This window comes from Molothrus ater, chromosome 6, assembly GCF_012460135.2.
Source record: "Molothrus ater isolate BHLD 08-10-18 breed brown headed cowbird chromosome 6, BPBGC_Mater_1.1, whole genome shotgun sequence".
NCBI lineage: Eukaryota > Metazoa > Chordata > Aves > Passeriformes > Icteridae > Molothrus > Molothrus ater.
In genome coordinates this window covers 54,109,387-54,134,117 of record NC_050483.2, presented here as the reverse complement: position 1 = coordinate 54,134,117, position 24,731 = coordinate 54,109,387, and the positions used below count along the sequence as shown (strand labels likewise).

The 24,731-nt window shown below is 43.5% G+C and overlaps 2 protein-coding genes across 7 annotated transcripts in view; one reads left to right on the top strand and one right to left on the bottom strand.

Moving 5' to 3' along the window:
• Positions 1-5,193, top strand: part of AKT1 (AKT serine/threonine kinase 1) — a 78,905-nt gene extending 73,712 nt beyond the window's left edge. For all 5 annotated transcript variants that reach the window (XM_054515122.1, XM_036383813.2, XM_036383814.2 and 2 more), the window contains 2 exons: positions 3,219-3,321; positions 3,861-5,193. In XM_054515122.1, coding sequence (XP_054371097.1) covers positions 3,219-3,321; positions 3,861-3,940 — 183 coding nt within the window. In that variant the 3' untranslated portion in view covers positions 3,941-5,193. The remainder of the gene's footprint in view (positions 1-3,218; positions 3,322-3,860) is intronic.
• Positions 5,194-15,840: 10,647 nt separating this feature from the next.
• On the bottom strand, positions 15,841-23,017 carry SIVA1 (SIVA1 apoptosis inducing factor). Of its 2 annotated transcripts, none has more exons than XM_036385000.1 (4): positions 22,704-23,017; positions 22,405-22,581; positions 21,560-21,716; positions 15,841-20,809 (listed from the first exon to the last, which is right to left on the bottom strand). In XM_036385000.1, exons 1-4 carry the CDS (start codon positions 22,819-22,821, stop codon positions 20,755-20,757), a joined length of 507 nt encoding a protein of 168 aa, XP_036240893.1. In that variant the 5' UTR covers positions 22,822-23,017; the 3' UTR covers positions 15,841-20,754. The 2 variants fall into 2 exon arrangements, with proteins under 2 accessions (XP_036240893.1, XP_036240892.1); XM_036384999.2 differs by lacking the exon at positions 15,841-20,809 and adding an exon at positions 20,848-21,082.
• Positions 23,018-24,731: the final 1,714 nt, after the last annotated feature.

Sequence of the window (24,731 nt, the reverse complement as noted above, 5' to 3'; positions counted from 1 at the left end):
CTGGTGGTCCAAAGAGGGTCTTGAAGCATTTACCTCAAGTGCAGTCCTGTGGATTAAAGCTGCATTTTGTCAGCTGCTGAGAGCTGTTTGTGTGCTAAGCCTGGTTCCCCACCATCTCCAGTAATGCTGGGTATGTGTATGAATATGGGCTTGGGTAATCCAGAACATTTGCTTTGTAATTAAGCTTTTTGCAAACATAGCTTTGCTTTAAATTACAAGGAGCTTTGAATAACTGGGGCTGTCCCCCAGATTTAAAATGTTTATTAGGCTCACTTGGAAGAGTGCTGTCTGTCTCTGGTGCAGAGAAAGGTGCAGTTTAATTTGCAGTATTCTGCCCACCCACAAGCAAAACATACTCAAAGAGATTTTAATCACATGGGGATTTTTTCAGGTCCTTTTTCTCTCTTAAACTAGCATGAGCCTGTGGGTACCAATGCTGGTCTGCAGCCGTGGGAGGCTACAGGTGGCACCTCCCTGCCAGTTGAACTGCAGAGCTATTGCAGTGACAGCTTCCCAGTAAAGTGACATATTTGCTTGTTAAAGCCAGCGTTGGAGCTTTCTGCGGCTTCCCCTCTGTTTCCAGCTTAGCGCTCAGAATTTGACAGCGAGGGGGAAAAGATGTCTTGTGGGTGCATCATAATCTGTCTCAAATTGCTTTTAACAGATACTAAAATAAAAAGGAAAATGATCCAGGCAGCACTGGCCCATTCCACATGTGTGCTGGCTTGGGATTGCTGCTCCGAGTCGCTCCAATGTGCTCAGTTCAGGTGGCTGCTGCAGTGCCCAAGCCCTAAATCACTCCGAGCTGTGCACAGCAAGCAGAGCAACTGGGGGCACTGTGAGTGCCAAAACCACCATTAGCTTAAAAGGACAGATAGAGCTTCACACACACACATGCACAGCCTGTCAAACCCAAGGCTGCTTTGGGAAGTAGGCAGAAGCTGCTGCAAGGAGAGAGAGGGAATAGAGTTACATGAGGAAGAATCTTCCTGCTCCACAGGGCTTTTATATGTAATATGTTGGTGTGATTTGATTGAGAAGTGTTATTAACATTATAATGTAAAGCATTCCCTCTTCAATAGCTTCAGGGGACTGCAAGGCTCAGAGTAACTCCTGACTTTGGGATTTCCTATTTCCTCTTCCTTTTTAAATTCAGGACATAAAGACTGTTTCTAAGGATCTAATATTTTTTTGTAAGGGTAATGTACCCAGCTCCTTTAAGCCATTCTTGGGCACAGAGAATTGTGAGTAATTTGGAAAAAAAGATGATGAAAATATACTATAATTATGCTCTCTTATAATAAACAGAGCTTTTATGCTCCGATTTTAAACAGTAAATGTTTCTTTGTATATGGGAGCATTGCCATATGTATACATTATGTTTCTTACTATCTTTACATTGAAAATGAGCGCATTTGTTTGGATTGCTGTTTGTAAGACAGGACATTGTTAGGTCCTCTCAAAACAAATCAGAAAGACCATCCTGGTGATAGGGAGCTTGAAAGTTGACAAACAAATGATTCTTCATATCCAAGCAGGAGGCAAAGTCAGGGGTGGGGAAGAGATGGTTTGTGTATTCAAGATTTGCTGATGTTTTCCAGGTAGTGATTTCTGTTGGTGTCGTTCTTGTTTATACAAATGCAGAAGTGCATGTCTGGGGTCACTGCATAATTCCAGTTGGAGCAATTTACCATCCACCTTGCTAAACCTCTCCCTGCAGTTTTGGATTGGAAGCTTGAGGCTTCCTCAGTCACGCTCCTGAATTGCTGCCCAGTGTGGCTGTGCGCTATTAAAAGATGGCCACGCGTAACCCCGCTGGTGGGCGAGCAGGATCCCTGTCCCTGTGCTTTCAGAGCCCTGTGCACATCCTGGTTCTGCCCCCCATGCAGGGGAAGGTGGGCAAGGTCTGAATCCTTCTCCAGTGCCCTCCAGAGTTGTCCACGTTCCAAGTGTGTGCATCTGTATGCAGCCATCTCCCCTTCCCGCTTCCCAGGCGCGCTCCTCCTCCAGTCCCAGCCAGGCAGCTCCGCTCCATCTGGAGCTGCTCTTGCCAGAGCTTGCCTAGGTACACATGGATGATTTCCAGCCTGTCTGCCTGAGTTTCAGGAATAAACCCCAACAAGTGCAGCTCCTGGTGTAGCAAGAGGAGGATGTTCACTGCTGACTGGGCTCAGGTTTTTGTAAGCACTCCAGGTTTTCGAAGTTCAGTGTTGACATCAAACTGCTTTTGGGGACTGTGGTATTTTCGGGGTCCTCCTTGGCAGAAGGAATGATGAATCTGATTCCATGTTCTTAGAAGGCTAATTTATTATTTTATGATATTACATTATTTTAAAGAATTATATTATATTAAAGTATACTATACTAAAACTATACTAAAGAATAGAGAAAGGATACTTACAGAAGGCTTAACAAGATACTAATGAAAAATTCATGACTGTCTCCAGAGTCCTGACACAGCTGGACAGTGATTGGTCATTAAATTAAAATAATTTACATGTTGGATAAACAATCTCCAACCACATTCCAAAGCAGCAAAACACAGGAGAAGCAAATGAGATAATATTGTTTTCCTTTTTCTCTGAGGCTTCTCAGCTTCCCAGGAGAAGAAATACTGGTGAAGGGATTTTTCCAGAAAATATGACAGTGATAGGGGACCGGAATATTAAAGCTTAGTTTTGCTGCTGCCTTGGCCTAGATTCTGCTGGGTTGGTCAGACCTCCAGTGTGAGCTGCATGGGCACAGTAGCACTGTAGCTGAAACTTCTTGGTGAATGTTACAACCCTTGTGGTGATACACAGGATTAGCTGATAAGTTTTATATCACTAAGCATCTTTCTTAATCATTTTCATCCTCCTTAAGCATAAATCTGACTAGATGAGGTTGACAATTTCCATATAATGATGTGGGGAACTAATATGTGTTGTTATTTTTAAACACTGGTCAGTATGTTATTACTTGAAGAAATTTTAGGATTCAAAATTTTCTTTGTGTCGTTAAATCTTAGGGGAAAAAAAATGCCTCAAATGCCCCATAAATAGTAAGGGCACACCTAAGCAAGTATTTTTACTGTCTATGCTTCCTTCATGAACTGGTGTTTTTTAGACATTTTTGGAACGTAGAAAAAGGCAGTGTAGCTTATAACTGTGTCAAATTCTACTTGTTTCAAACAGCACTGCGAGAACCTGTAAATGGACACTTTTTTTTCCTTTCCTTAGCTTGTACCTCCATTCAAGCCACAGGTTACATCTGAAACAGATACAAGATACTTCGATGAAGAATTTACAGCACAGATGATAACAATCACTCCTCCTGACCAAGGTAAAGTTTTTCCAAATGTTTCCCACTGTGTTCTCCACACCACCAGAAATAATTTGCTCTGATGGGTCTCTTCAGCCCATATGAAAAAGTATCAGTTTAAACTTGAGGGTTTTCCGTATGTATTTGACCAAGAAGTTGGTAAAATGAAAAACCTGCTTAATAAGAGTGAATTTATTTGTACTGTGTTTTTTCCAAACCTGCCCATTCCCACTGGAAAACAGTGATAATAATGTTTAGCTCATGTCCATATCCGCACACACTGTGTATATGCAAGCAGTCAGTTGAGCATGGGCTAATGTCCCACCAAAATATTGTATTTTTGTGATAACTGAGCATGTTTGATGCTCTCAAGTAGCAATTGCCAGAAATTCAGAACAGTGAGTGTGGATTTAAGCAGTGCAGCTCCTAGCAGTTTTTAATGGACATCTGAACATCTATTTCCTGAAAGAACTTTACTGTGCATTCTCTTATTGTTCATTTGCTGAAAATAAAACTAAAGGTAGCAAATGTTACCTAATGTTTTTTTATTCCTCTTTCAGATGACAGCATGGATTGTGTAGATAACGAGAGAAGACCTCATTTTCCTCAGTTCTCCTACTCAGCCAGTGGAACCGCTTAATGTTTTGCCATTCAGAAACAAAACAGACTGCATTTTGGGGACCTTACTTCAATGGACACTAGAGAACTTTCTATATTATCAAGTTACAAACTGTGTTTGTATTACGACTTAGATGAATTTGTAGGAAGCCTCACAGATTCTGTATTTAAAACAATTCTTTGATGCGTTTTTGAGAAGGAGAACAAATCCATTCTTTAAGTATTATGTCAAGGCTTTTATGCTGAATCACCATAGGTTTTTAAGAATATACACCAAAACTGTTTACTTTAGAAATAATTAAGGTATTCAACATATCAGCAACTCTGACCAGAAAATCCCCTTATTTTATTTATTTCATACAGTTCATTATCTAAATACAGAATCTGCACTCTGATCAATTAGATTTATATAGGAAGATATAAGACTTTAGTAGCTAGTGCAATAATATAAGCAACAAAGTGAACAAACTCTGGAGGGTTAAGGTTCAAACTCATTTTGGACAGCAGTGAAGTGTCATCCAACTCCAGAAAACCAACTATAGGAACAGCATTAATGGCCTCAGTGAGGTAAATCAAAAAGCAAAAGTTATTTTTGTTATAACATCTGCTACAAGACATTACATATCAAACTGAATCCGGTGGGATTGCCACGCCGTACAGATGAGTATTTCATTCTAGGCAGTGCATTTAATTATTCCGTTTGCATAGAATCTAGGAATACTTCATAGGATTGGCTTCTCAGAACCTAGAAAAACGCTTGATTTACCAATCTAATATGAAAGGCAACAACACAAAATCACCCACTTTCACCACTGTACAGAAATACCACACAGGTCTAAGTGAGAAATCATCCTCATGAGCGAGTCAGCCAGACACGAGTACATTTGGCACTGAAGTAATGACTTGTTGCCGCTTTTTTTTTTTTACGAAAAGATATATGAATATATATAAACACTTAATGAATTTTTGCATCATGCCAGATCATTTCTTCTTTCTTGAGTGTGCATTAAAGGTATCAACCAACAGTTCATGGTGCCTTCTCACTCTTGAAGATTCAGTTTAACAGTGTTTCCCATGTATAAAAAAAACTAGGTTGAAACTTCATATGTGTTTGAATAATAATGGTGTTCAAAAAGTGAACTCTTTTTTTGTTTTTCATTTTTAATCTTAGTGGGAAATTCCCCACACCCTATTTTTGTTGTATCATGTTTCTTTGTAATTTTCATAAAAGCAGTCTTATTCTGTCTCTGCTGCAAATAAAGTTATTCCATTGTAGGTTGCGTTCTTTAAATTGCGCCTTTTTTTTGTTTTTTTCATTCTCTTGACTGTATAAAAAATGATGACATGTATTCCAGTTAAGTAGCATTTAATTTTTTTTTAAAGGAATAATATGAAAACCCTCTTTTCCCCTCTCCATCAGACACTGCTGTGCTTGCACAGAGAGCCCATCATCTTGACTTTTTTTAACAACATTCAACTCTAGTATTTTTACTCATGATATGAAAGTTTCTCTCCAAATACTTAAATAAAATTGCTTTAACGAGTTAGGTTCTTATTTCTTGTGGTAGGAGCCTTCTGAATTTATAGAGATGCAACAACTGCTCCAGTTTCTCAAGTGTGATGTGTATATCACTGAGGGATTCAGGTTGTTCTGTTCCTCCTCAGTTGTTTCATCTCTGTGCTGATCATTATGCAAAGATAATTTTGGAAAACGCTTGTTCAGAGAAAAGCAACCTGTGCCAGGAATAAATTGTCTTGAGGTGAATGAGGACTGGCCTTGTTTTGCTGCCCTCCTGGTGCCAGCAAAAGGCCCTGATCTGCAAAGGTATTTCTGTTCCACCACCCGGGCCAGTCTGTGCTGCACAGTCTCTAACACTCTCCAGGCACTAATGTTAATCACAGCTGGGAGGTGGTTACAGGAGGCTGGAATGTCCTTTTTCAAACAACAATACAAAGAACAAGATATGAACATCCAAGAACAACTGCAGTGTGCTTCAGAATAAGCAGCAGGAATTGCAACTGTGGTAAGCCATTAAACATCCAGCACGTTTTTTGGTTCAAAGAATAAGCTGTAATTCCCAGTGCAATTTACTGTGTGTTTATGCAAGGGGGGAAGGGGAAGAAGAGATCTGTGTCTCTAGAGACTGGTGCTGGACAGCCTGTCCCGTTCAGCAGGTCTGATCTAACTGCTCTCCTTCCTTTGCTTCCAAGCCTTCATCTGCATCTCCAGCCAGCCCAGGGACCAAGTCCAAAGAAACTCTTCTGCGAGTCTACAAGTCTTGACAAGTTCTGAACCAACACAACTTTGTGCATCCAAATATAGGCAACACTACTGAGCAAAGGTTACCATTATCTGCCCCAGGAAAATTGCTCTGTCAAATGCAGGAGCGGGCATGGATCAGGTTGTTTTGTTGAGGCTGATTATGTCTCACTGTTTTCCTGCCAGTTGTTGCTAATGGATTGTTTTAATTCCCTTATATAAAAAAAAAAAAGAAGCTGCCAGAAATCTCTGAATCTTGTTAGCAACTGAGAGCTGCGAGGGCCACACCTGAATGCTGGACACATTCCCTCATTTTGCCAGTGATTGTTCTAAATACCTTATTCTCCATAATTGAATGGTTATGGCTGTTACAGCTGTATATCTGCAAACACCAAATGTGTTTTTTACATTTTCAACACAGAAAATCCTACTGCAAAAACCTGTGACCTAAGTGTCATTCATCTCAGATTCTTTTTGTACCATATATGCAGAGACTGCTTAAATCTTATATGTTTCTTTAGCTCTTTGATTTGAAACCTCAGAACTTTTCTAACAGTTGTCTACAGCCAGAACCTCCCCATTTTTCCTTCTGGCATTGAAAAATGTCATCTTGCTCTGGTGTTGCACATTGCAGCAAAGCTGGTGCATCCCAGGTTCTGAGCACCAATAGTGGATCTATGCTACAGACCAGGAATGTCATTGTAAATTTGAACTTGGAGAAAAACAGGGAAAAAGCCCCTTGGCAAGAGCACATGAGTGAGTTCTCTGTGTGCCTGTGACTGCAGTCTGGAACTGAGGTCAGCTGGGCAGTGGTTGAAATAGATATACACTCCTGGGGTTGAGACATGGGCTGGAGCCAGGTAATTCTGCAAATTCCATTTTATACTCCCTGGTGTAACTAAAGCATCCAGTACAATCCCATTAGGATATGACAGGCTGTTCTGCCTTTAAAGTGGATGAAGATAACTCTGGTTCATAGCATTCCAAACTTTGCACAAACTGTGACCTCTACCCGCCCCCCCAGTACAAGAAGCAGCTTTTTCTTCATTTTTCTTTCTGCACCTTCACTCCTCCAGCAGGTGACCTCCACCTGCTCTCCAGCTCTCATACTTGTCTTGAGTCCTAGCTGTTTTTTGAATTTGTTCACAGTTTTCCACCTGAGAAACAAATTATGATAGTTTTTGGAGGTTTGGGGGCAAAACCTTGCCTGGATTGTTTGAATTGGACGGTCCTTGTTTTAACTAGTGGGAAATTTTGTCTGCTGCTTTGGATTGTGCCCATGTGTTGAAGTGCTCAGTACACCACACTGTGTTTTCATACTCCTGAGTGTTTGTGGGGCCTTCTCAATCTTTGTCAGAGAAAATACCCTTTGCTTCTTAGAGAGCACATGCCAAAACAGATTTTTATCTCCAGCAGTTGGCTGTAGGATGGTGGTCTCAGATCAGAGGTCACAGCCCACAGTGGGAGTGCAAACTCCAAGGAGACAGAGGTGCAGAGGGGGAGCCCACACACAGAAAGTGCCTGTGCAAGTTGTACACATCTGCCTGAGAAGTTTGGGAAATGATGATTTAGCAGGTCCAGTTTATTTCACTGTATCCAGAAGAGCTTCAGAGGTAAAAACAAAATTGAAGAAACAGGCAAATGTAAAGGATCCTGTTTCTTCAGCGTTGCAAATGAGTGTTTGTCTTCCACTTTGAGCTCAATTTTTGTAATAACAGGGAGGTTAATTGCCACGAGGAGTAACAGGCAAGGAACACACAGTGCCTGTAGTGAGCAGGGTTATTGTCCCCCTGCAGCTGAGAGTGCAGCCGTGTGCCTGCTCTCTGCTGCAGCATATGCTGCATTCTAATCAGCTGATGGCCTCTTGCTCTCTGCCCAAAATCATTTTCAACAAATGCAATTTGTTACAGTAGTTCCTGCTTGACACTTTTTGAAATTTCTGTAACTGATGGTCGCCACCCTGGTTTTGTGAGCGTGGTGGGTTCTTAAGGACCAAATCAAGGTATTCATGTGTAAAAACTCCACTTCCCTCTGTGGCTTTTCAGCCTGCACATAGCTCAGTTCTGTTTCCCGTTTGCTGAAGTGCTGCTTCACATGGGGTTTTTTTTGCCTGTAACTGGGTTTTTTTTGCTTCCTCCCAAAGATGGGCTTTGTGTTAAATGTAACCCTGTTTTCCACACTTTCTTCATGTGTTTTGTCAGGTTACTGTAACTGCTTGTAATGCTGCATTTCACTGGGGCTTTGAGTATGTTTCAAGAAGATAAATGGCAACACAGCATTTGCTGTGTTTTCTGGATGCTGAAGGTCTCTCAAATTCTCTACATATTAATACATTCACCCTGCAGAAGAAATAATTATTTTTATACTGGAGTCAAAAGTCTTCATAGAGGACACACAAACTCTTCCCCAAACACTGTGATCTTTAGTTATTGGTAAACTCCCTGTATCTATTCCTTTGTGCTGCTGTCCTTACAGTACTGATGCTGTTACCCAGGAAGTTGTGTAGTACTGAAAAAATCTATATCAGAACAAAAAATAGTGGTTGTGATCTTCAGCAGAGTGCCTGAGATCTCATTGAAATTGGATTAAAAGGAACATGAAATCCATTCTTGAACATGCTGGACTCGATGGTCCTTGTGGGTCCCTTCCAGCTTGGCTTATTCTGTGATTCTGTGCCCCTGCTCTGCATTAGGACTTGCTGCACTTTAGAGGCTCCTTACTCTGAAATTGGCTTTTTATTTTAATTTACTGGGACACAGATCTGTCTTCAGAGAACAATTCCAGCACCTTCTCCCACACACGGGGCTGGAGTTCATACAGCATTTGAGTGATATTTTTTTTTCCTAAATAGCGAATGAACTTTTCTCACATACCTGATAAATTGCTCCAGTGACTTTTAAAGGCTTTGTAGATGTGCAGAAAGATCAGAACATTAGCCCTTCAATGAACTTCCAGAACAAAAAATGGAGTGATATTATTAGGATGGTTGCAGCACATGATAAGTTTTCCATATTATACATTTAGCTGTTGTGATTGTTCCTTATTCTGATGAGATTGGGAGAAACGAAACTAAACAGGAAGACAGGAATACCTGGTGCCCATCCAGTAATGAGTGTAGAATGAAACTGAGTACAAAGCAGAGAGAACAAAGTCTCTTGGAGCAACTGCAGATTGGAAAGTTGCAGAGGAAAGGAAGTGGAAGAAAGCGGAACAAAATGTACTTATTTACGCAGGTGAGGTCATAAATTTAATGTGTAACTAAGATAAAGGGATTAAACTTGGTATCTCCCTTTACTTGCTTGTAAAACTTAGAATCAGGTTACCTCTCCAAAGTTTTACTTTCTGTGGTGACTTGCTCAGCGTGAAGAAAGTGGGGATCAAAGTTGCCTGCTCGGTATTTAAAATGATATTTTTTAAAATTCCCGTAAGCAGCAAAGGGAGTTGTAATGAGGGTGATGCTTCCTGGACTGCCCAGTGATTTTTCAGGTAACTTTGAGAAACCTCTCATAGCTGTGCCTTGTTTGAGGTGGGAGAGGCATCCCAGCAGTGCAGGAAAGCACCGAGTTTGGCTGGAGGTCAGTGTGTGAGTGGCACAGAGCTGTCTGGGGTTTCCCTCTGCAGAACAGTTGTGTCAGCTTTCTTTTCAGATCACTGACAGTAACTTGGCTTTTATTAGCAATCTCTCTATAATCTCTCCTCACAAGAAAGGAGAAGTCAACAAGGACACCTCAAACAGGGAGAAAACCCTGGATATAAATCCATTTATTTTCCCAATGGGTTCAGCTGCAGTTCCTCTCAGCAGCACTGGATCCAGGCACGCAGGCTGGTGGAGCCCCAAGCACCCGAGGGCTGCTGCACAGGAAGGCTGGAGCAGCACAAAGAAGCTTCCAACTCCCCATCTGGAAAAAGCCCCCACAGGAGCACAGGCAATGGCAATGCCATCTGTCTTCTGCTGAGCAGCTCTCCTCTCCTGGTAGCAGGAAAAAAGCTGGCACATGGAGGTGGGCTTTCAGTTCCCTGCTGCACAGAGGTTGGATGCAGATTGCTGGGTGTTACCTGTAGAGACCAGCCTGCACTACTGAGTTCCTTTTCCCTTTTTTTCAGGGTTTTTCTTTTTCAGAATTCCAGTTCTCTTTATTTGCCTTCTGCCTTATGACATCATTCTCCCATCTATTCCCAGCAGGCAAGGAACAATGGATTCCTTCTTCCTCTTCTCCCTCACTTTCATTCTTTTTTGCTGCCTTACCCTGTCTCTCATCTTCTGCAGTCTCTTCTAGAGGGTGTGTTATCAACTGACAGAATATCTCTTTAAATAATTATTTTCCTCATGCTGGATGTTCCTTGGGTCACTGTGGAGACTTTCCTCTGACCCCAATCCATAGGAGCACTTACACTGTCTGTACAGAGCATGTCCTCAAGGTTCATGCAGACTCTTGACTGGTGTATTTTGGCATGAAATACTGGCCTAAACAAAGAAAAGAGCAAGTCTCCCACTGAGTTTTAAAGTGATTTCCTATTCCTATTGATATTTTTAATATCAATTCTGCTACAGATAAGAGGAGGAGATAAGTGCCCAGTGCCTTTTGTCACACACTGTTGCTCCTTCAGCAGAGTTAGAATGGAATTGATTGCTTTAAAAAAATATTTGGTTACCCCTTACTGTCTGGCATCCGTTTTGTTACAGGACATACCTAAATTTGTGTGAACCTGATAAATACAAAAAACCTGGGGAAAACAAAACAGAAAATTTGTCTGCCCTTTATCTCACTTTGCTTTGCTTTGTGGTATGAACTATCAAGTTTAACCTATCTAGAGTTCTCTAAAAATGTAGAGTTAAGTACCTGATAAGACACTAACTGAAAATTGCTGATGGAAAATATTTACATCTTCTCTTTAAAACTCTTACAAACACTTAAGAACTCATTAAAATGTGGGAAACTAAACCCAAGCTACTTCAGCATCCTCAAGTTCACTGCTTCAGTTTGCAGCCTTTATATTCTAGGACCAATTTACCCACTTTTCTAGGTGTGAAAGGCTTGCAGTCCAACTCAACAATATTGATAAAACTCTTGGAACTCAAGACAATCCTGTCTTTTCCCATCCTACTGCAGAACCAGAGAAAGCTTCCCCTCTCTGGCACCCAGCCCACATTATCCCCTGGGTACCCACTGATCTCATTTTCTAAGAGGAACTGAGGGGGAATTCCTGCCAGGCAGCTCTGTGGAAGTTTCCCAAGAAGTTTTAACACCCTATTCCTGGATGATATTGTCCCATCCTGTAGTTACCCTGCTTGGCTCCAGCTAGTCTGCAGATGCAGGTTCAAAATAAAATCAACCTCCATCCTCCTCCCTCTCCCCTTATTTGGGCAGCTAAGTGAAATCCAAACATATGGACCCCATAAATCCTTTGTAAATGGCCTCGTGTGAAACACTCAGCCAAAGCAATGGTTATCATTAAACAAATAATGACACCACTGGAGCAGAACACAATTACACACGGGGGCAGATCCTCAGCTGTGCAGCCCAGTTTGCCCAGTGACACCAGGCTCACTGACACTGGTCCTTTGGTGTTGGTGCTCCCTCCTATGAAACCAGCCTGGAATCCACACAATCCTCCTGCAAAGCTTCCAGGGGTGCCCTTGCAGGGCCAGCCTCTGAATGAAAGGATGTTCTGCAGTGTTTGTGGAAGAGCAGGATGTGAACACTGGGACAGGCTGCCCAGGGAGTGGTGGAGTCACCCATCATCCTGGGGGTATTTAAAAGCTGTGTGGATGTGGCACCTGGGGACAGGGTTTAGTGCTGGGCTCAGCAGTGCTGGGTGAATTGGATGAATTTGATGTTTTTTACAACCTAAATGATTCTATGGTTTTGTGATAGCAAATTTTCAATAAACACAGATCATAATCAAGAATGCATCCACAGCTAGGCAAACCAGAGTAAAACAACTGAAATAAAATACTGCTGGAGAGAGGTTTAAATATAGACTGACTCGAAAGCATGTGAAGAGCTGTTCTACTGCTGGGGCAAACTGTCTCTCAGTAATATGAAATGCCACGGGGAATGTGTCAGAATAGTTTGCTACAACAAATAAACACACACACACCCCAACCCACTGAATTTTTTCAGTAATTATAAACTCTTACATGCAATCTAGGTAATCCCAGAATTTTCTGAACAGTTATGAAACTGTGGAGCATGTTGCATTAAAATATGTATCAAAATAATAATCTTAAATTTATTTTACACCTTCCAAGGAGCTCAGTTCATCACACTTTTGCTTGTGTGGCATCTGACCAGATTGTCAAAACCCATTCTTACAGGGTACTGCAGGGTACTATAACTTAAGTGATTCATGCATGCAGCTGTTGGAACTGCTTGTTGGGTTGTGAAAAAGCTTGTGGTGCCAAGTGCTGATCTAGGAGAACTCAGATCTCCATCAGCCGCCTTGGCTCCGAGCTGTTACTGAACAACAGATGGTAGCAGGAGTTAAGCAAACTAAGAAAATATTCTAAGTTAAAGGCCTCACAAGAACTGAAATTCTTGAGAAAATACAGAGAACAAGTGTTAAGGCTGGAACTAGTTTCCATGTCCAAGTGATGTATGCCACTAAACTTTAAAGGGTGCTCTCATTTCTGGCAGCACTCATTTTGGTGGAAGTTTTCATTTAACTTGGGCAGAGCAACCATGTATGGAATTAATATCACAGCCATTTCAGGGACAGCTCGGAGCCACGACTCCTGCTCATGAAGCTGCACTTGCCACAATGTCTGGCACTAAGGAAAAGAGGTAAGAACCCCAGGTTGTGTAGTTTTGCAGTAGATTACAAGCAGCAGCAGCAATGAAGGGACAGCATCACGAGCACTGATGATTTCTCCAGCAGAACAAGGACAGCACTGCAGTTCACAAATGGGAACCTTGTTAGTGCTAAGGGGAACAGAAGTGCACCGGCTCTCACTGTGTCCTTAGCAGCAGGAACAGCACAGAAGGGATAAAGCCAGTGCAAGATGTAAGAAAAACTCATCTAGCAATGATCCCAAACATGACACTGCACAGAGTAAACAGAGTGAAGGGAAGAAAGGAAGTCCCTCTCACTCCATGTTCAATAACATCTAGTTTTTGGTCTCACCAAGACAGCACACTCCACTATCAGCTAGGTGAGGAACAAAAGGTATTTTCAGGACTTAAAGAAGTTTGTGTTCAGCAGTGCTGACCCAAAGTCACAGGAATAAAGCAGTTTTCTAGAATACTTCTTTACTCCATGTCCTGGCTGAGCAAGAAAGATCCTGCATTCCTGTGACACGTCTCAGTACACAAATTTCTTCAAACCAGCTCTAAAGCAGCAGTACAGGTGACTACACCCAACTGAAACCAAGTTCTCTCATTTTTAGAGAAGTGAGGACTTCCAGAACAACCTGGAGTGAAACCACTCAACAGACGAGAAAACAATTTACAAAGGAAATATTCAAACTGGCTTTCTTAACATTTTTGGGAGGAGACCATGAAAACCTGCACACTGACTACATATTTTCAACCTTGCATTTTACTGTACTTTTAACTCCTTATACTTATCCCAACTGATCCCAGGTTTCTAAGCTTGTTTTTACTGCATTTAAAAATACTTCAAAATCTATTTTGGGGCAGTAAATAATCTTACTATCATGGAAAGCAAAATGAGAACAATCAGATTACTCATTTGGGGAGGTATTACTCAGTGCAAGAAAGCGTGGGAGAACCAAGCTCCAATGAATGAAATGAAACTCACTGGGATGAAATACATAAAAGTGCATTAAATTCTGTATGTAAACTACTTGGTTGAAAATTGAATCATTTCTTTAGGTTCAGAAATCAATATTCAGCAAAGTGCTGCACTCTACAGAGCATCCCACCAAAACACCTAAGGATATGAGTAAGTTTGATCATATCAGTAGTTCTAGCAGAGTAAACAGGATGTAAGAGTGGACATACTCATTGCCTTTTACCAGTTCCTCATTTTTCTGGCAGCAGCAATCAATGATCAGGAGAACAGAAGATCTCAGAGTGCTGAAGAGTTTCAACATCACAAACTTCTAAGTGTGTCCACAGCTCAACACACAGTTTGCAGTCCTCAAAAATTTACTGAATCCTTGTGCTTTGGTAGACTCTGAAGAGCACAGATGTGTCCCATGTGTGACCTGGAAGTCACCAGGCTTTTTGTTCCCCTCTGTGGTTTCTCTGCACTGCAGAGTGTCCAGGGCCACCAAAGCCTGTGTGCAGCAGCAGCAGCAGGGGGGTCTGTGCTGCCCCTGCCCCTGCAGCCCAACAAGGTTTGCCTTTCCCCTGGCAAGGACACCTCCATTTCTCTCCTCTCATCCAGTGCTGCTCATCTCATCTCATCAGAAACACCAGTAAGGTTGGTCACAAGTGATAGGTCCATGATAAATCTGTGTGACTGTTCCCAATTATGTTCCCACCCTTCCTGTGCCGGGATGTGGAGCTGGACACAGCTTTTGTGAGGATTCACACTATAACATTCCTGAGGGCTGAGGTCACACTGACCAGCCCATCATTCCCCAAATTGTTCTCCTCATAGACTGGCACAACTCTCACCTTTTTTCCACCAGCAGGACCATCCCTGAGATTCCACTGCCAGTCAGCACCCCACTGCACACGTCCTGGTCCAGATCCACAGTCCTACCCTTGGCATGGACATCACTGTACTCTTTCACATCTTTGTGAGAAGCACCTTGAGCAGGGTGTTAATTCAATGCAAAGAAATGCATAATGGAAATATTTGGTTTGGATTTTTTTTTTGGTGGGGTGGTTTTTTTGTTGTTGGGCTTTTTTTTTCTTTTTAAGAAAAGTGTGACATAACTTACATGTTGGCATATAATCACCCTTATTTGTCATACTGATACATTAGAATTCAAAGAAAAAAATGGGATCAATTTATGCTTTTGCATCTGATTTACTTTTTGCTCTTGTCTTTGCAGGCAGCAAAATGGTCTGGTCTGAATTTCAGGCCATATTTTATGAATGGTACAAAATATCTGGGATTAAAAAAAATCTGTTTTGTGAATATTTGACCTACAGATTAATGAGGGGAATATTTTAAAATACACTTCCTCTCCAAACTAGCAGCCCAATTACTGCAGTATCAATTGAGCAGTGAGGATTTGAGAAAAAATCCAAGAGTTTGTATTTTTTCAATTTAACAAAACCCATAAACCCAACGTCGTGCTGCCACCCTGTGGCTCCAGGATGAAACTTCTGCTGCGAAGTTTGGAGGAGGGATTGTTTTATCTTAAGCCTCTAATCAGATTAAAGAGAACTTCTGCACAAGGAGCTGCTGGCAGCTGGTGGAATTCAGTGCAAGTCTGAGAGAAATCGTACAGAACAGATCAGGACAGTACTGGTGCAGGCTATCAAGGGGACACCTGCCCTCAAAACCTTCAACTGGGTCTTTGTCCGGGAAAGAAGAAACAGAAAAACATCTGAATCTTACAGAACAAATAAATGAGAAGGGGATCATGATTTAAATTATGACACTTGAGCAAAACAACGTAAGAAAATACGATTAAATAAATCCTAAAATTTAAAGTAATCCTATAACCACAAAATGTTCAAGCAATAATAAGCTCTGCAAAGATAAATAACATCTATCACAGGGTTTTAATGCAAATCACAGCCATGAGAATAAAAACTTTTAATAAAAGTGTAAGACATAATAATTTGATTCCAGCTGAGTTTTTTCCCAGAGGAAGAAAACAAAATAACAAAAGCCCAAAATACACACCACCAGCAAATATTAAAGCTTGTATTACAATTGTAGCAGTTCAAAATGCAATCAACTGTAAAAGCTACGGTATTTTAATATCTATCAATATAAAATATCTATACAAAAAGTTATATATGTGTGTGCACGTGTGCTTAGCCATTAAAATATACAACATTGTGTGATCACTTTCACCCTATTGCAATTTTAATAATGTAAAATAAAAAGTAATTTGGAAGAATTTTATTCCAATTTTCTACCCATAGGTATTTGCCTTTAAATTACACAGCTCCTACTTATTTCTTAAAGAATCATTAACATTTTCTGAGGTTTCTTGACTGCTTTTAACAGGTTAACCAATTTACCTCACTAAAAACAGTGTTCAAAGCTTTGCCACCTTCCCCTTCCCAGCAGTGAGAAACCCTAAAGAGAGTGGAGGAAAGCAGGCACAGGTGCTCTTCCTCAGCCTTACCCATCCTCACTCAGAAGCCTGCTGGGGGCAGGAAGCTCTCTGGGAAGAGCCCCCATATCCCTCTCCCTTTCCAAGCTGCCACAGCCGAGGTTGTGCTGCCAGGGTGGGCTCTGGAGTCCCTGTGCTGCTGCAGCAGTTTTGTTCTGCACGTCTGAGTGCTGCTGTTGGGTGGGTTGAGGTTTTCCTCCCCCTCCCTGGAAAACCCCACATGTTCCTGCAGTAGTCTGGATGTAAGCTTAGTCTGACAATCCGTGTAAAGCACTGCAAAGAACAGAGGACAAAGCTTGACAGACAGAACAAACAGGAGGTGCTCTGCCACAGTCCATCCCAGCTGGAGCTGCCCCAAGCACAGAGGGCTTCATGTCCAGGCAGTCAGTGCTCTTGGAGTCCAGATGGGCGGCAAAGGCAGCACAAAGAGCTTTTAGTTGCAGAATTTGCCATGATGAAACAATATCACACCTAACCAAAAGCTACAGAGCAGCAGGAGATGCAAGTTTGTACACATACTCCATACGTGGGAGCCTAATGACGGGTAAGTTTTGCTGGGATTCAATTTTTTAATCCAGTTTGATCCTGTCAAAACCCAAAGACATCACGCAATGACTGGTAGGGAGCATGGTGAGAGAGAGAAGTATTTATTCCTTGCATGGTGCTGGCATTTGCTGCTGTCTCACCAATCCAGCCAGAGGCCAGTTGAGTGTTTTCAAAGGAAACAAACAAACCTGGGGACAAAGGCCCAACAAACCTGGGGACAAAGGTAACTGTTTCCATTTCTACTTCTTGGCTGCACCTCTTCAAAGTAAGATTCAGAAGATTTAAGCCCTTTGCATATTGCTGAAACTTCTGAGTGCCACAGCTGATGGCAGCAAACTCAGCACAGAAACAAAGCATACATGCCTTGCCCATACTTGTAAGGGAAAAAAGGACATTGTCTCTCATTCTCACCTGCATTATTTGGGGTTTATGCCCTGTCCTGAGATAAAATACAGCTGCATCTAGTTATCACCTGTCCAGAAAGGAATACCAAAAAAAGCCCATGAACTGACTACAAGTCAGAGCCCAAATGTGTAGGACACTAAAACAAAAAGGAGGGGAAGAAGCTGAGGTGCTGACTGAATTAAACAAAAGACACATCAGTCACAGAATGGAGAGCTAACATTTATTTATTTTTAATTTTCACGTTGTCTGGATCACCTGTAGAATGGCTCACTTTTCTCTTGGAGGAAAGCAGACTTCTGGACTGAACTGTAAAATATTGGGAATTCCTTTGTGTACAGGACAAATGCTATTGAAGGAGACAGCTCAAGTGTATTTGTTCTTTTCAGTGAGCTTTTTTACAATGTTGTGGGTTTGTTCTAATACAGTCTGGAGATACTGGAGATATGTGATACTGCAGTCATTAACCACCTCAGACTGTCCTTAAATATCTGGTGTCTATGAAACCACACATTTCTAGAACTGACTCAGTTATTAGTCTTAAGAGAAATTGTTTTATCCTGATCAGATCAGCTGACTTCCTTTTGGACATAAAGGTCTGCTCTCTGAGACATATGTCACCAGTAATGATACACAGGCCTCAGAAGTTTCTCATCCATCTGTAAAATCATTACTGCAGGATATTTTTACCCATCAATATGCTGGCTCCTCAGGGGATCTCCTTCCCTTGGAACAGCAGGCAAACTTTGATTTTTGACACTTTGCACTGAGTGGGAGGGGAAGAACATACAATTACAACAAAAAAGCACAGGATTGAGCCCAATTTCCTGCTCAGCTAATAAACCAGACAATTTCTCTGGCTCTCATTTACAGTCCTAGGGGTACCCTATGTGCTGTATTGTAACTCTATTACAGCTCAAAGATCAGTGGCAACAGACAAGTCCTTGTGAGGAGGAGTTAATTAGGCAGAGAGAAAAATCTTTGTACTTCTCACCCAAAGATTCTTCCCTTCACAGAGGTTGTTTTTTTTTTTTTTTTTTCTGTAGGCATTATAAAGATTTACAAACAGTCTCCAGTCTTACCTCCCATTGTTTATCTGAGAACTGCAGGACTAGAAAAAGAACTTTCCTGAATAATATTTGAGTCTTTTGGTAGACACAGGCAGTTTTGTCACCTTCTGAAGGCAGAGAAGCAGATGTGGTAACCACTAAACCCCATTTCTCACATGTATGAAGGACCTCCCCTATGCAAGACCTGGCCATGCTGTTCTGTGCTCCTCCTGCCCTTCCCCTCCCAGCCTCTAACCTTCTTCCACCCTCCTGCTTTTCTTCTCCCAGCTCTTCATGCTGCATTGGGTATCTATCCTAATGCACAGCCATCTTTCAAGCAGCTAGAGGATAACAAATAAGAACATTAAGCCATGAAATTTATGTCATTGTTTACAGTGGACAGCTTTCTATGAAATACAGCAGTGACTAAATGAGCCAAAAAACCATTTCTATCACTAGTTTGAAACACAAATCATTTGTAAACAACATGTCTCATCTCTCCCAGAGCCTAAAAGCAAAACATTATTTTCAGTCTCTCACTCTCAGGAGAGAGTAAGAAAAAGCAGACACATACTTAAAGGTTTCATTTCAAAAAATATACTTGACTGAAAAAACACTTTAGTTCACTGCTTAAAGCTTCAAATGAAACAAAGCCAAGTTTTTAAAGTCTTTCCTAAAACTAACATCTAAATGCAGTAAACCACAGGTTCTTCCCATCCATAAAACTGAGCTTTGTGATTTAAAATTCACATTTACAAATTTAAATTGATTTAAAATGATTGCCACAGGAGCAACATTTTTATCTGCCCTGTGATACCAGCTGGGAACTGCACCAGAGATCTGCCACCATCCTGACTTCATCTATTGGAGCTTTGCAAAGACAAATAATGCTATGAAATTCCTGCACATTCCAGATAATTATTCCACAACTAAGTCACCTGACTTGAGACATTTTTTTGTTTGTTATGGGAATGAAGATAAAACACATTTCAGAATTGCTCAAAATTAAGACTGGAGTAAGAACCAGTAAAGTCTCCCATTTTAACTGGCTCCAAAACATGCAGAACAGGAAAACCAACCAGATCCATCAGCATGTCCAGGCTGGCACAGATGGTCAGTCTAAGGTGGCACTGATGGTTGGGAGTGAAGCAACACCCCTCAGGAAACCCTGAAGTACCCAAATGCTTTCAAAGTGTGTCTGTATAGTTACACAAAGTGCTACACAGGATAAGAGAGGATGTCATCCTGCACCTCACTGTAGCTGATACACCCAAAGCCATGACACTGCAGCTATGAAGAAGGGCTGCTCTCCTGCAATAGCCACCCCCACCCTTTGCTAAAACATTTACCATTCTCTTTGGGTAGCTGCAGGATTCTGACAGGCAAACACCCAGAATGCCTCCAACAGAATGTCAAATAAAGGTGTCCCCATGAGGGAGAAGTCAGGCTCTCAAATTGCACTGCAATGAATTTCCATCTCTTCAAACAGAAATGGCTGAAGTGGAGGGAAACGGTTAAAACAAGGTTACTCCACCCAAAAGATACTAATTAAGCTGAGACGACTGGGAAGCATGAGTGGCAGGCTTTGCTTCAGGAGTTCAGGGCAAAGAATTTGAGAAACAGACCATTAGCTGTGCCACAAGGATTTCTTTTCTTGTGTGTGTCAAACCTATTCCTTTTATCCTACAGCCACTCAAATCAGCATTTTCCTGAGGTAAAGACCACTGTAGTTTTCTCTTAGGCATAGTTGGTTTGCCAGATGAAAAGTGGCTTTTTTATTGAAACAGCAATATCAGTAAAGGAAAACTACTTTGAGGGGCTGTCCAGTAGTACTTTACTTCACTCTTACAGCACAAACAATACCAAGCCTCTGCAGTAATTTGAGAAGAAAATGAGGAATGAGCTGGTTTATGGAGAGGTACCCCTGAGTGCTGACCATTTTTCAGACCACTTCATGAGCTACTATGAAGTTTACAGTGTAGGAGATAAACTCATATAGATAAGTTGCTTTCCAAGAAAGACCTTTCAGTGAAGGTACTTGAAAATTTACTAATGAGAAAAACTTTTCTGCTCCAAGCCTGGTGTGCTACTGTTCTTTCTATCAAAGTTACCATAGAAAGATTAAAACCATTCAAGCTGTCAGTAAACACAAGATGTCTGTGATAGCTTAAAAAAAAACTTAACCAGAATCAGCAGATTCTCTTATTTGGAAAAGCCCTCAGGCCTGGCTGATTTTCCTAGTAAGCTCACAAAGAAAATGTTGTGTGTCCAGAATGGATTCACACTCACCTGATTTCTATTCTGATCCCACAAAAGTGTGTCCTAACATGACCAACAAGCGAGGAGAATATTCTGAATCCTGTATCACATCAGGAACACCAGGTAAGAGGACAGAGTGGTCCCTTCCAGACAGGCATATCACAACTAGGGAAAAGGAGAAAGCCGACTCAAAATAATCTAAAAAGCTTTAAAATATAAATGTTTATTTAACTACAATATTTAAAAGTACAATATAAAGATATAAAACATAGAAATTCCATAACTAATTCACATGCTAAAAGGAGTATTTGATCAGCTGCAAGGAGAAGACTTCATGAAATTCATGGATGTTTTAGCCACAAGGGTTATTTCATCAAGTTTCAGACTTGAAATACTGAACAACCATTGCAGAGAACTTGCTCTCCCACATCACCATAACTAGGGGAAAAAAGAAACAAAAAAAAAAAACAGAAGAAACAAAAGTCAGAGTGCCTACTGTTTCTGGAACATAAGAATGGCACACTATTCCATTATCAACTGCAACCACGGGACTCCCACACAGCACACTCAGTATTTCTTTATACCACAGAATTGTTAACAATGAGGGAAAAAAAATAAGATTATTCCTTGGAAGTGCATGCAGTCAGCACTGGCCAGCATACTATACTGCTGGTGGGAAAGCAAGAGAAATATTTGCCTCCTACAGCATTTAAGTAAGAAGCTGAACTAGACTTGTACTACGGTTGATTAGAGTGCTTCACACAGGCATCTTGGCTTGCACGTTTCAGACGTTTTACTGCTGCTAAGGCATGGGAAGACTTTAACTTCTTTTTGTGTATGAGCTAGATATCTGCTGCACCCGACTATCAGGTCATGTGTAATTAAAATAAGCTTCCAAACTCGAAAGGCACTTACTTAACAGCGGAGCACAAGGAGCAGGTCACCGTGTTACAGCAGCTGCAGAGCCTGCTGCAGCTCTGGCAGACGAGCCGGTCACACTGCGCACACGCCTCCTTCACATCGGCCGCTCTCACACACGACGAGCAGGCTCTGGACGCTCCCAGCGGCGGAACTGCTTGGCAAAGACACGGTAAAGAAGGGATGAGCTTTACAGCAAGGCAGAGAAAGCAGCTGGAAGTCCCAGGGGCTGCAGAGCGCGGCGCCGTGCACAGCTACAGGTGGCAGCACTTCGGGAATGCCAAGGGACAGGGAGCGCCGCTTGGAACTTTCTTGCTTCTTTCTCTGCTCGGTGGCAAGACTAAGGGATGCTAAAACAGAACAAATTGTTCTGTTTTAGCATCCCTTAGTCTTGCCACCGAGCAGAGAAAGCAATTCCGAAATCCGTCAGGTCAAATCTAACACTGCCTTTAAGGAAAGTTAATAAAGAAGAACTACACAGCACAAAACTACTCATCATAGTATAGACCTCCTTTGGAGGGGAAGCCAAGGGACAGCACTGGTCTCTGTAGTGACCAGGGACAGGACCAGAGGGAATGGCCTCAAGTTGTGCCAGGGGAGGTTTAGGTTGGATACTAGAAAAAGGTTCTTCACCCAGAGGGTGGTCTGGCACTGCAACACTCCTCAGGGAAGTGGCCACGGCCCCAACCCTGCCAGAGTTTAAGAATCATTCCGACAACGCCCTCAGTCAGGCTCACGGTGGGAACGTCGGGGATGTCCTGAGCGAGACAGGAGTTACACCTCGACGGGTCCCTTCCAGCTGAGGGCGTTACGCGGTTCCGTGACACGGCCCGGGCACTCACCCCTGTCCGCGGGCCGCCGCCGCAGTTTCCCGTCGTGGCCGATGAGGAGCTGCCCGCTCCAGCGGGGCCCCTCGCCCGGTGCCTCCCCGGCCGGCCCCGGCTCCGCCGCGCGGGCGGCGGCCGCCGCGCCCTCCATGTACGCCTGGGCACCCCTGAAGAGCAGCCGCCGGGTCCTCTCTGCCGGCGGAGAGGAGAGCAGAGTCAGGGGCGGGCTCCCCATGCCCGCGGGCCGCGGCGGGCCGGCACATCCCCCCGGCGGGGCGGCCAGCCCAGAGCTCCCCCCTCCGCGCCCCGCTCACCGAAAACCTCCCGCCGGTACTCCTCGCCCCGCACGCCGCGGCTCAGCTCCCGCAGCCCCACGCGGGTCTTCAGCTGGAGTGGGGCCGCGTCCCCGAAGGGGCAGGAGCGCTTCGGCATGGCCGGACCGACCCGCGCCCGCCCCGCTCCGCCCCGCGCCGCGTCACGGCCGCGCCACCGCCTCCCTCACATCCCGGCCCGGGCTCTCGGGAACCGCGGCCGCTCCGTTCTTTCCGCAGGAAAGCGAAAGCTTCGTCCGCAGCGGAAAATTTCTCTTCCCGCCGCGTCCCGAGCGTCCGGCAGGGTTGGCAGAGGCGCCGGCCCGGCCCCGCCGCCCCGCCCGCTGCCACCGCCCCTCAGGCGTCACCTCCGTGCGCCCGGAGCGGCGGCGCGGAGCCGGCGGGGCAAAGCGAAACCACTTTTGGGACTCGCGTTTGTCAATAAACTCAGAATCATGGATATGCTGGGTTGGAAAGGACCCACGAGGATCAGCGTGTCCAACTCTTGGCCCTGCACAGGACACCCCAGGACTCGCACCATGTGCCTGAGAGCATTGTCCAAACGCTGTTTGAACTCTGTCAGGCTTGGGGCTGTGACCACTGCTCTGGGGAGCCTGTTCTAGTGCCCGAGCACCCTCTGGTGAATAACCTTTTCCTAAACCTCCCCTGACACAGCTTGGCCCATTCCCTCACGTCCTGTCGCTGGTCACCAGAGAGAAGAGATCAATGTCTGCCCCTCCTCTGCCCCTCATGAGGAAGTTGTAACTGCAGCGAGGTTTCCCCTCAGTCTCCTCCAGGCCGAACAGACCAAGTGCCCTCAGCTACTCCTCACACAGCTTCCCCACCAGACCCTTCACCTTCCTTGTGGCCCTCCTTTGGAAGCTCTCTTACAGCTTTAATCCTTTTTTATTTTGTGGCACCCAAAACTGCCCCCAGCACTCGAGGTGAGGCAGGCCGAGCCCGGAGCAGAGCAGGACAATCCCCTCCCTTGCCCGGCTGGCCATGCTGTGCCTGATCCCCCCCAGGACAGGATTGTCCCTCCTGGCTGCCATGCACGGCTGACTCATACCCAACTTCCCACCAACCAGGACCTCCTGGTCCCTTTCTTAGTTCCCCAGTCTGTCTCTACATTCAGAGTTGCCCTCCTCCAGGTGCAGAAACAGGCACTTTTCTGCTTCAAATTTCATACAGTTGGTGGCTGCCCAGCCCTCTAACTTGTCGAGGTCCGTCTGCAAGACCTCTGCCTTCCAGGGAATCAACAATTTTCCCAGTTTCACCTGTAAACCTACATAGTATCCTTTCCAGTCCTGCATCCAACTTACGAACCCTCTTTTCCCTTCTTGGCAGGGCCCCACACTACACTGGGCTCGTGGAGCTCTTTGTGTAGCCTAAAACCCCTGCCCAGGCTTGGGCTGTCTGAATGCTGTGGAACCAACAAAAATGTACACAAGCTTGAGAATTTCCTTTTTGAAAGACCACCAAGGAGGCTGGAGAATCCCTGTTGGCCAGGGGGCTCTGGTGGGCTCCTTGGCACCAGCCAACATCAGGAGTGGGTTCACCACTTATGGGCACAATGAGTTTTTGGGGACTGACACCCAGTTTCAGATAAATCTGGAGCTCTCCAAGACCTTCTGCTGTGAAAGGGAATTACTACAATTAATTTTTTATTTACAGGTGGGCTCCATAGCACCCCAGGTGTGGTTACATGGGTTAAAAGTATCAGATGCCATTTCAAGTGGCAGCCAGTCTGGGTACAATGTATATTTTGAAAATACATTGTTTTCCTCAGGGAAAACAAGTTAAAAACCGTTGGAGTTTAGGTGCTATGTTTTGTGTCACTTGAAGGTGATCTGTCAAGACAGTTTTATTTCTTCCAAACACTTTCATTTCTTCCAGAGGTCTCTGAATTCAAAACTTCCCCTGTATGTACTGTGGACAGGATCACAACCAAGTACAGGAGAGATTTTCCATGAATTAACTTACAGTCTGCTAAGCGTGAAGGACTTGTTCCTGGTTTTTTTGTTTTGTTCT

Bases quoted from the DNA above. Each gene is read 5' to 3' on its own strand.
- SIVA1 (XM_036384999.2), bottom strand. From the start codon at position 22,821: ATGCCGAAGCGCTCCTGCCCCTTCGGGGACGCGGCCCCACTCCAGCTG. The intron at 22,582-22,703 runs GTGAGCGGGGCG...CTCCGCCGGCAG, and splicing joins GTACCGGCGGGAGGTTTTCG to AGAGGACCCGGCGGCTGCTC. The intron at 21,083-21,559 runs GTAAGTGCCTTT...TTTTTCCCCTAG, and splicing joins TCCTTGTGCTCCGCTGTTAA to TTATGGTGATGTGGGAGAGC.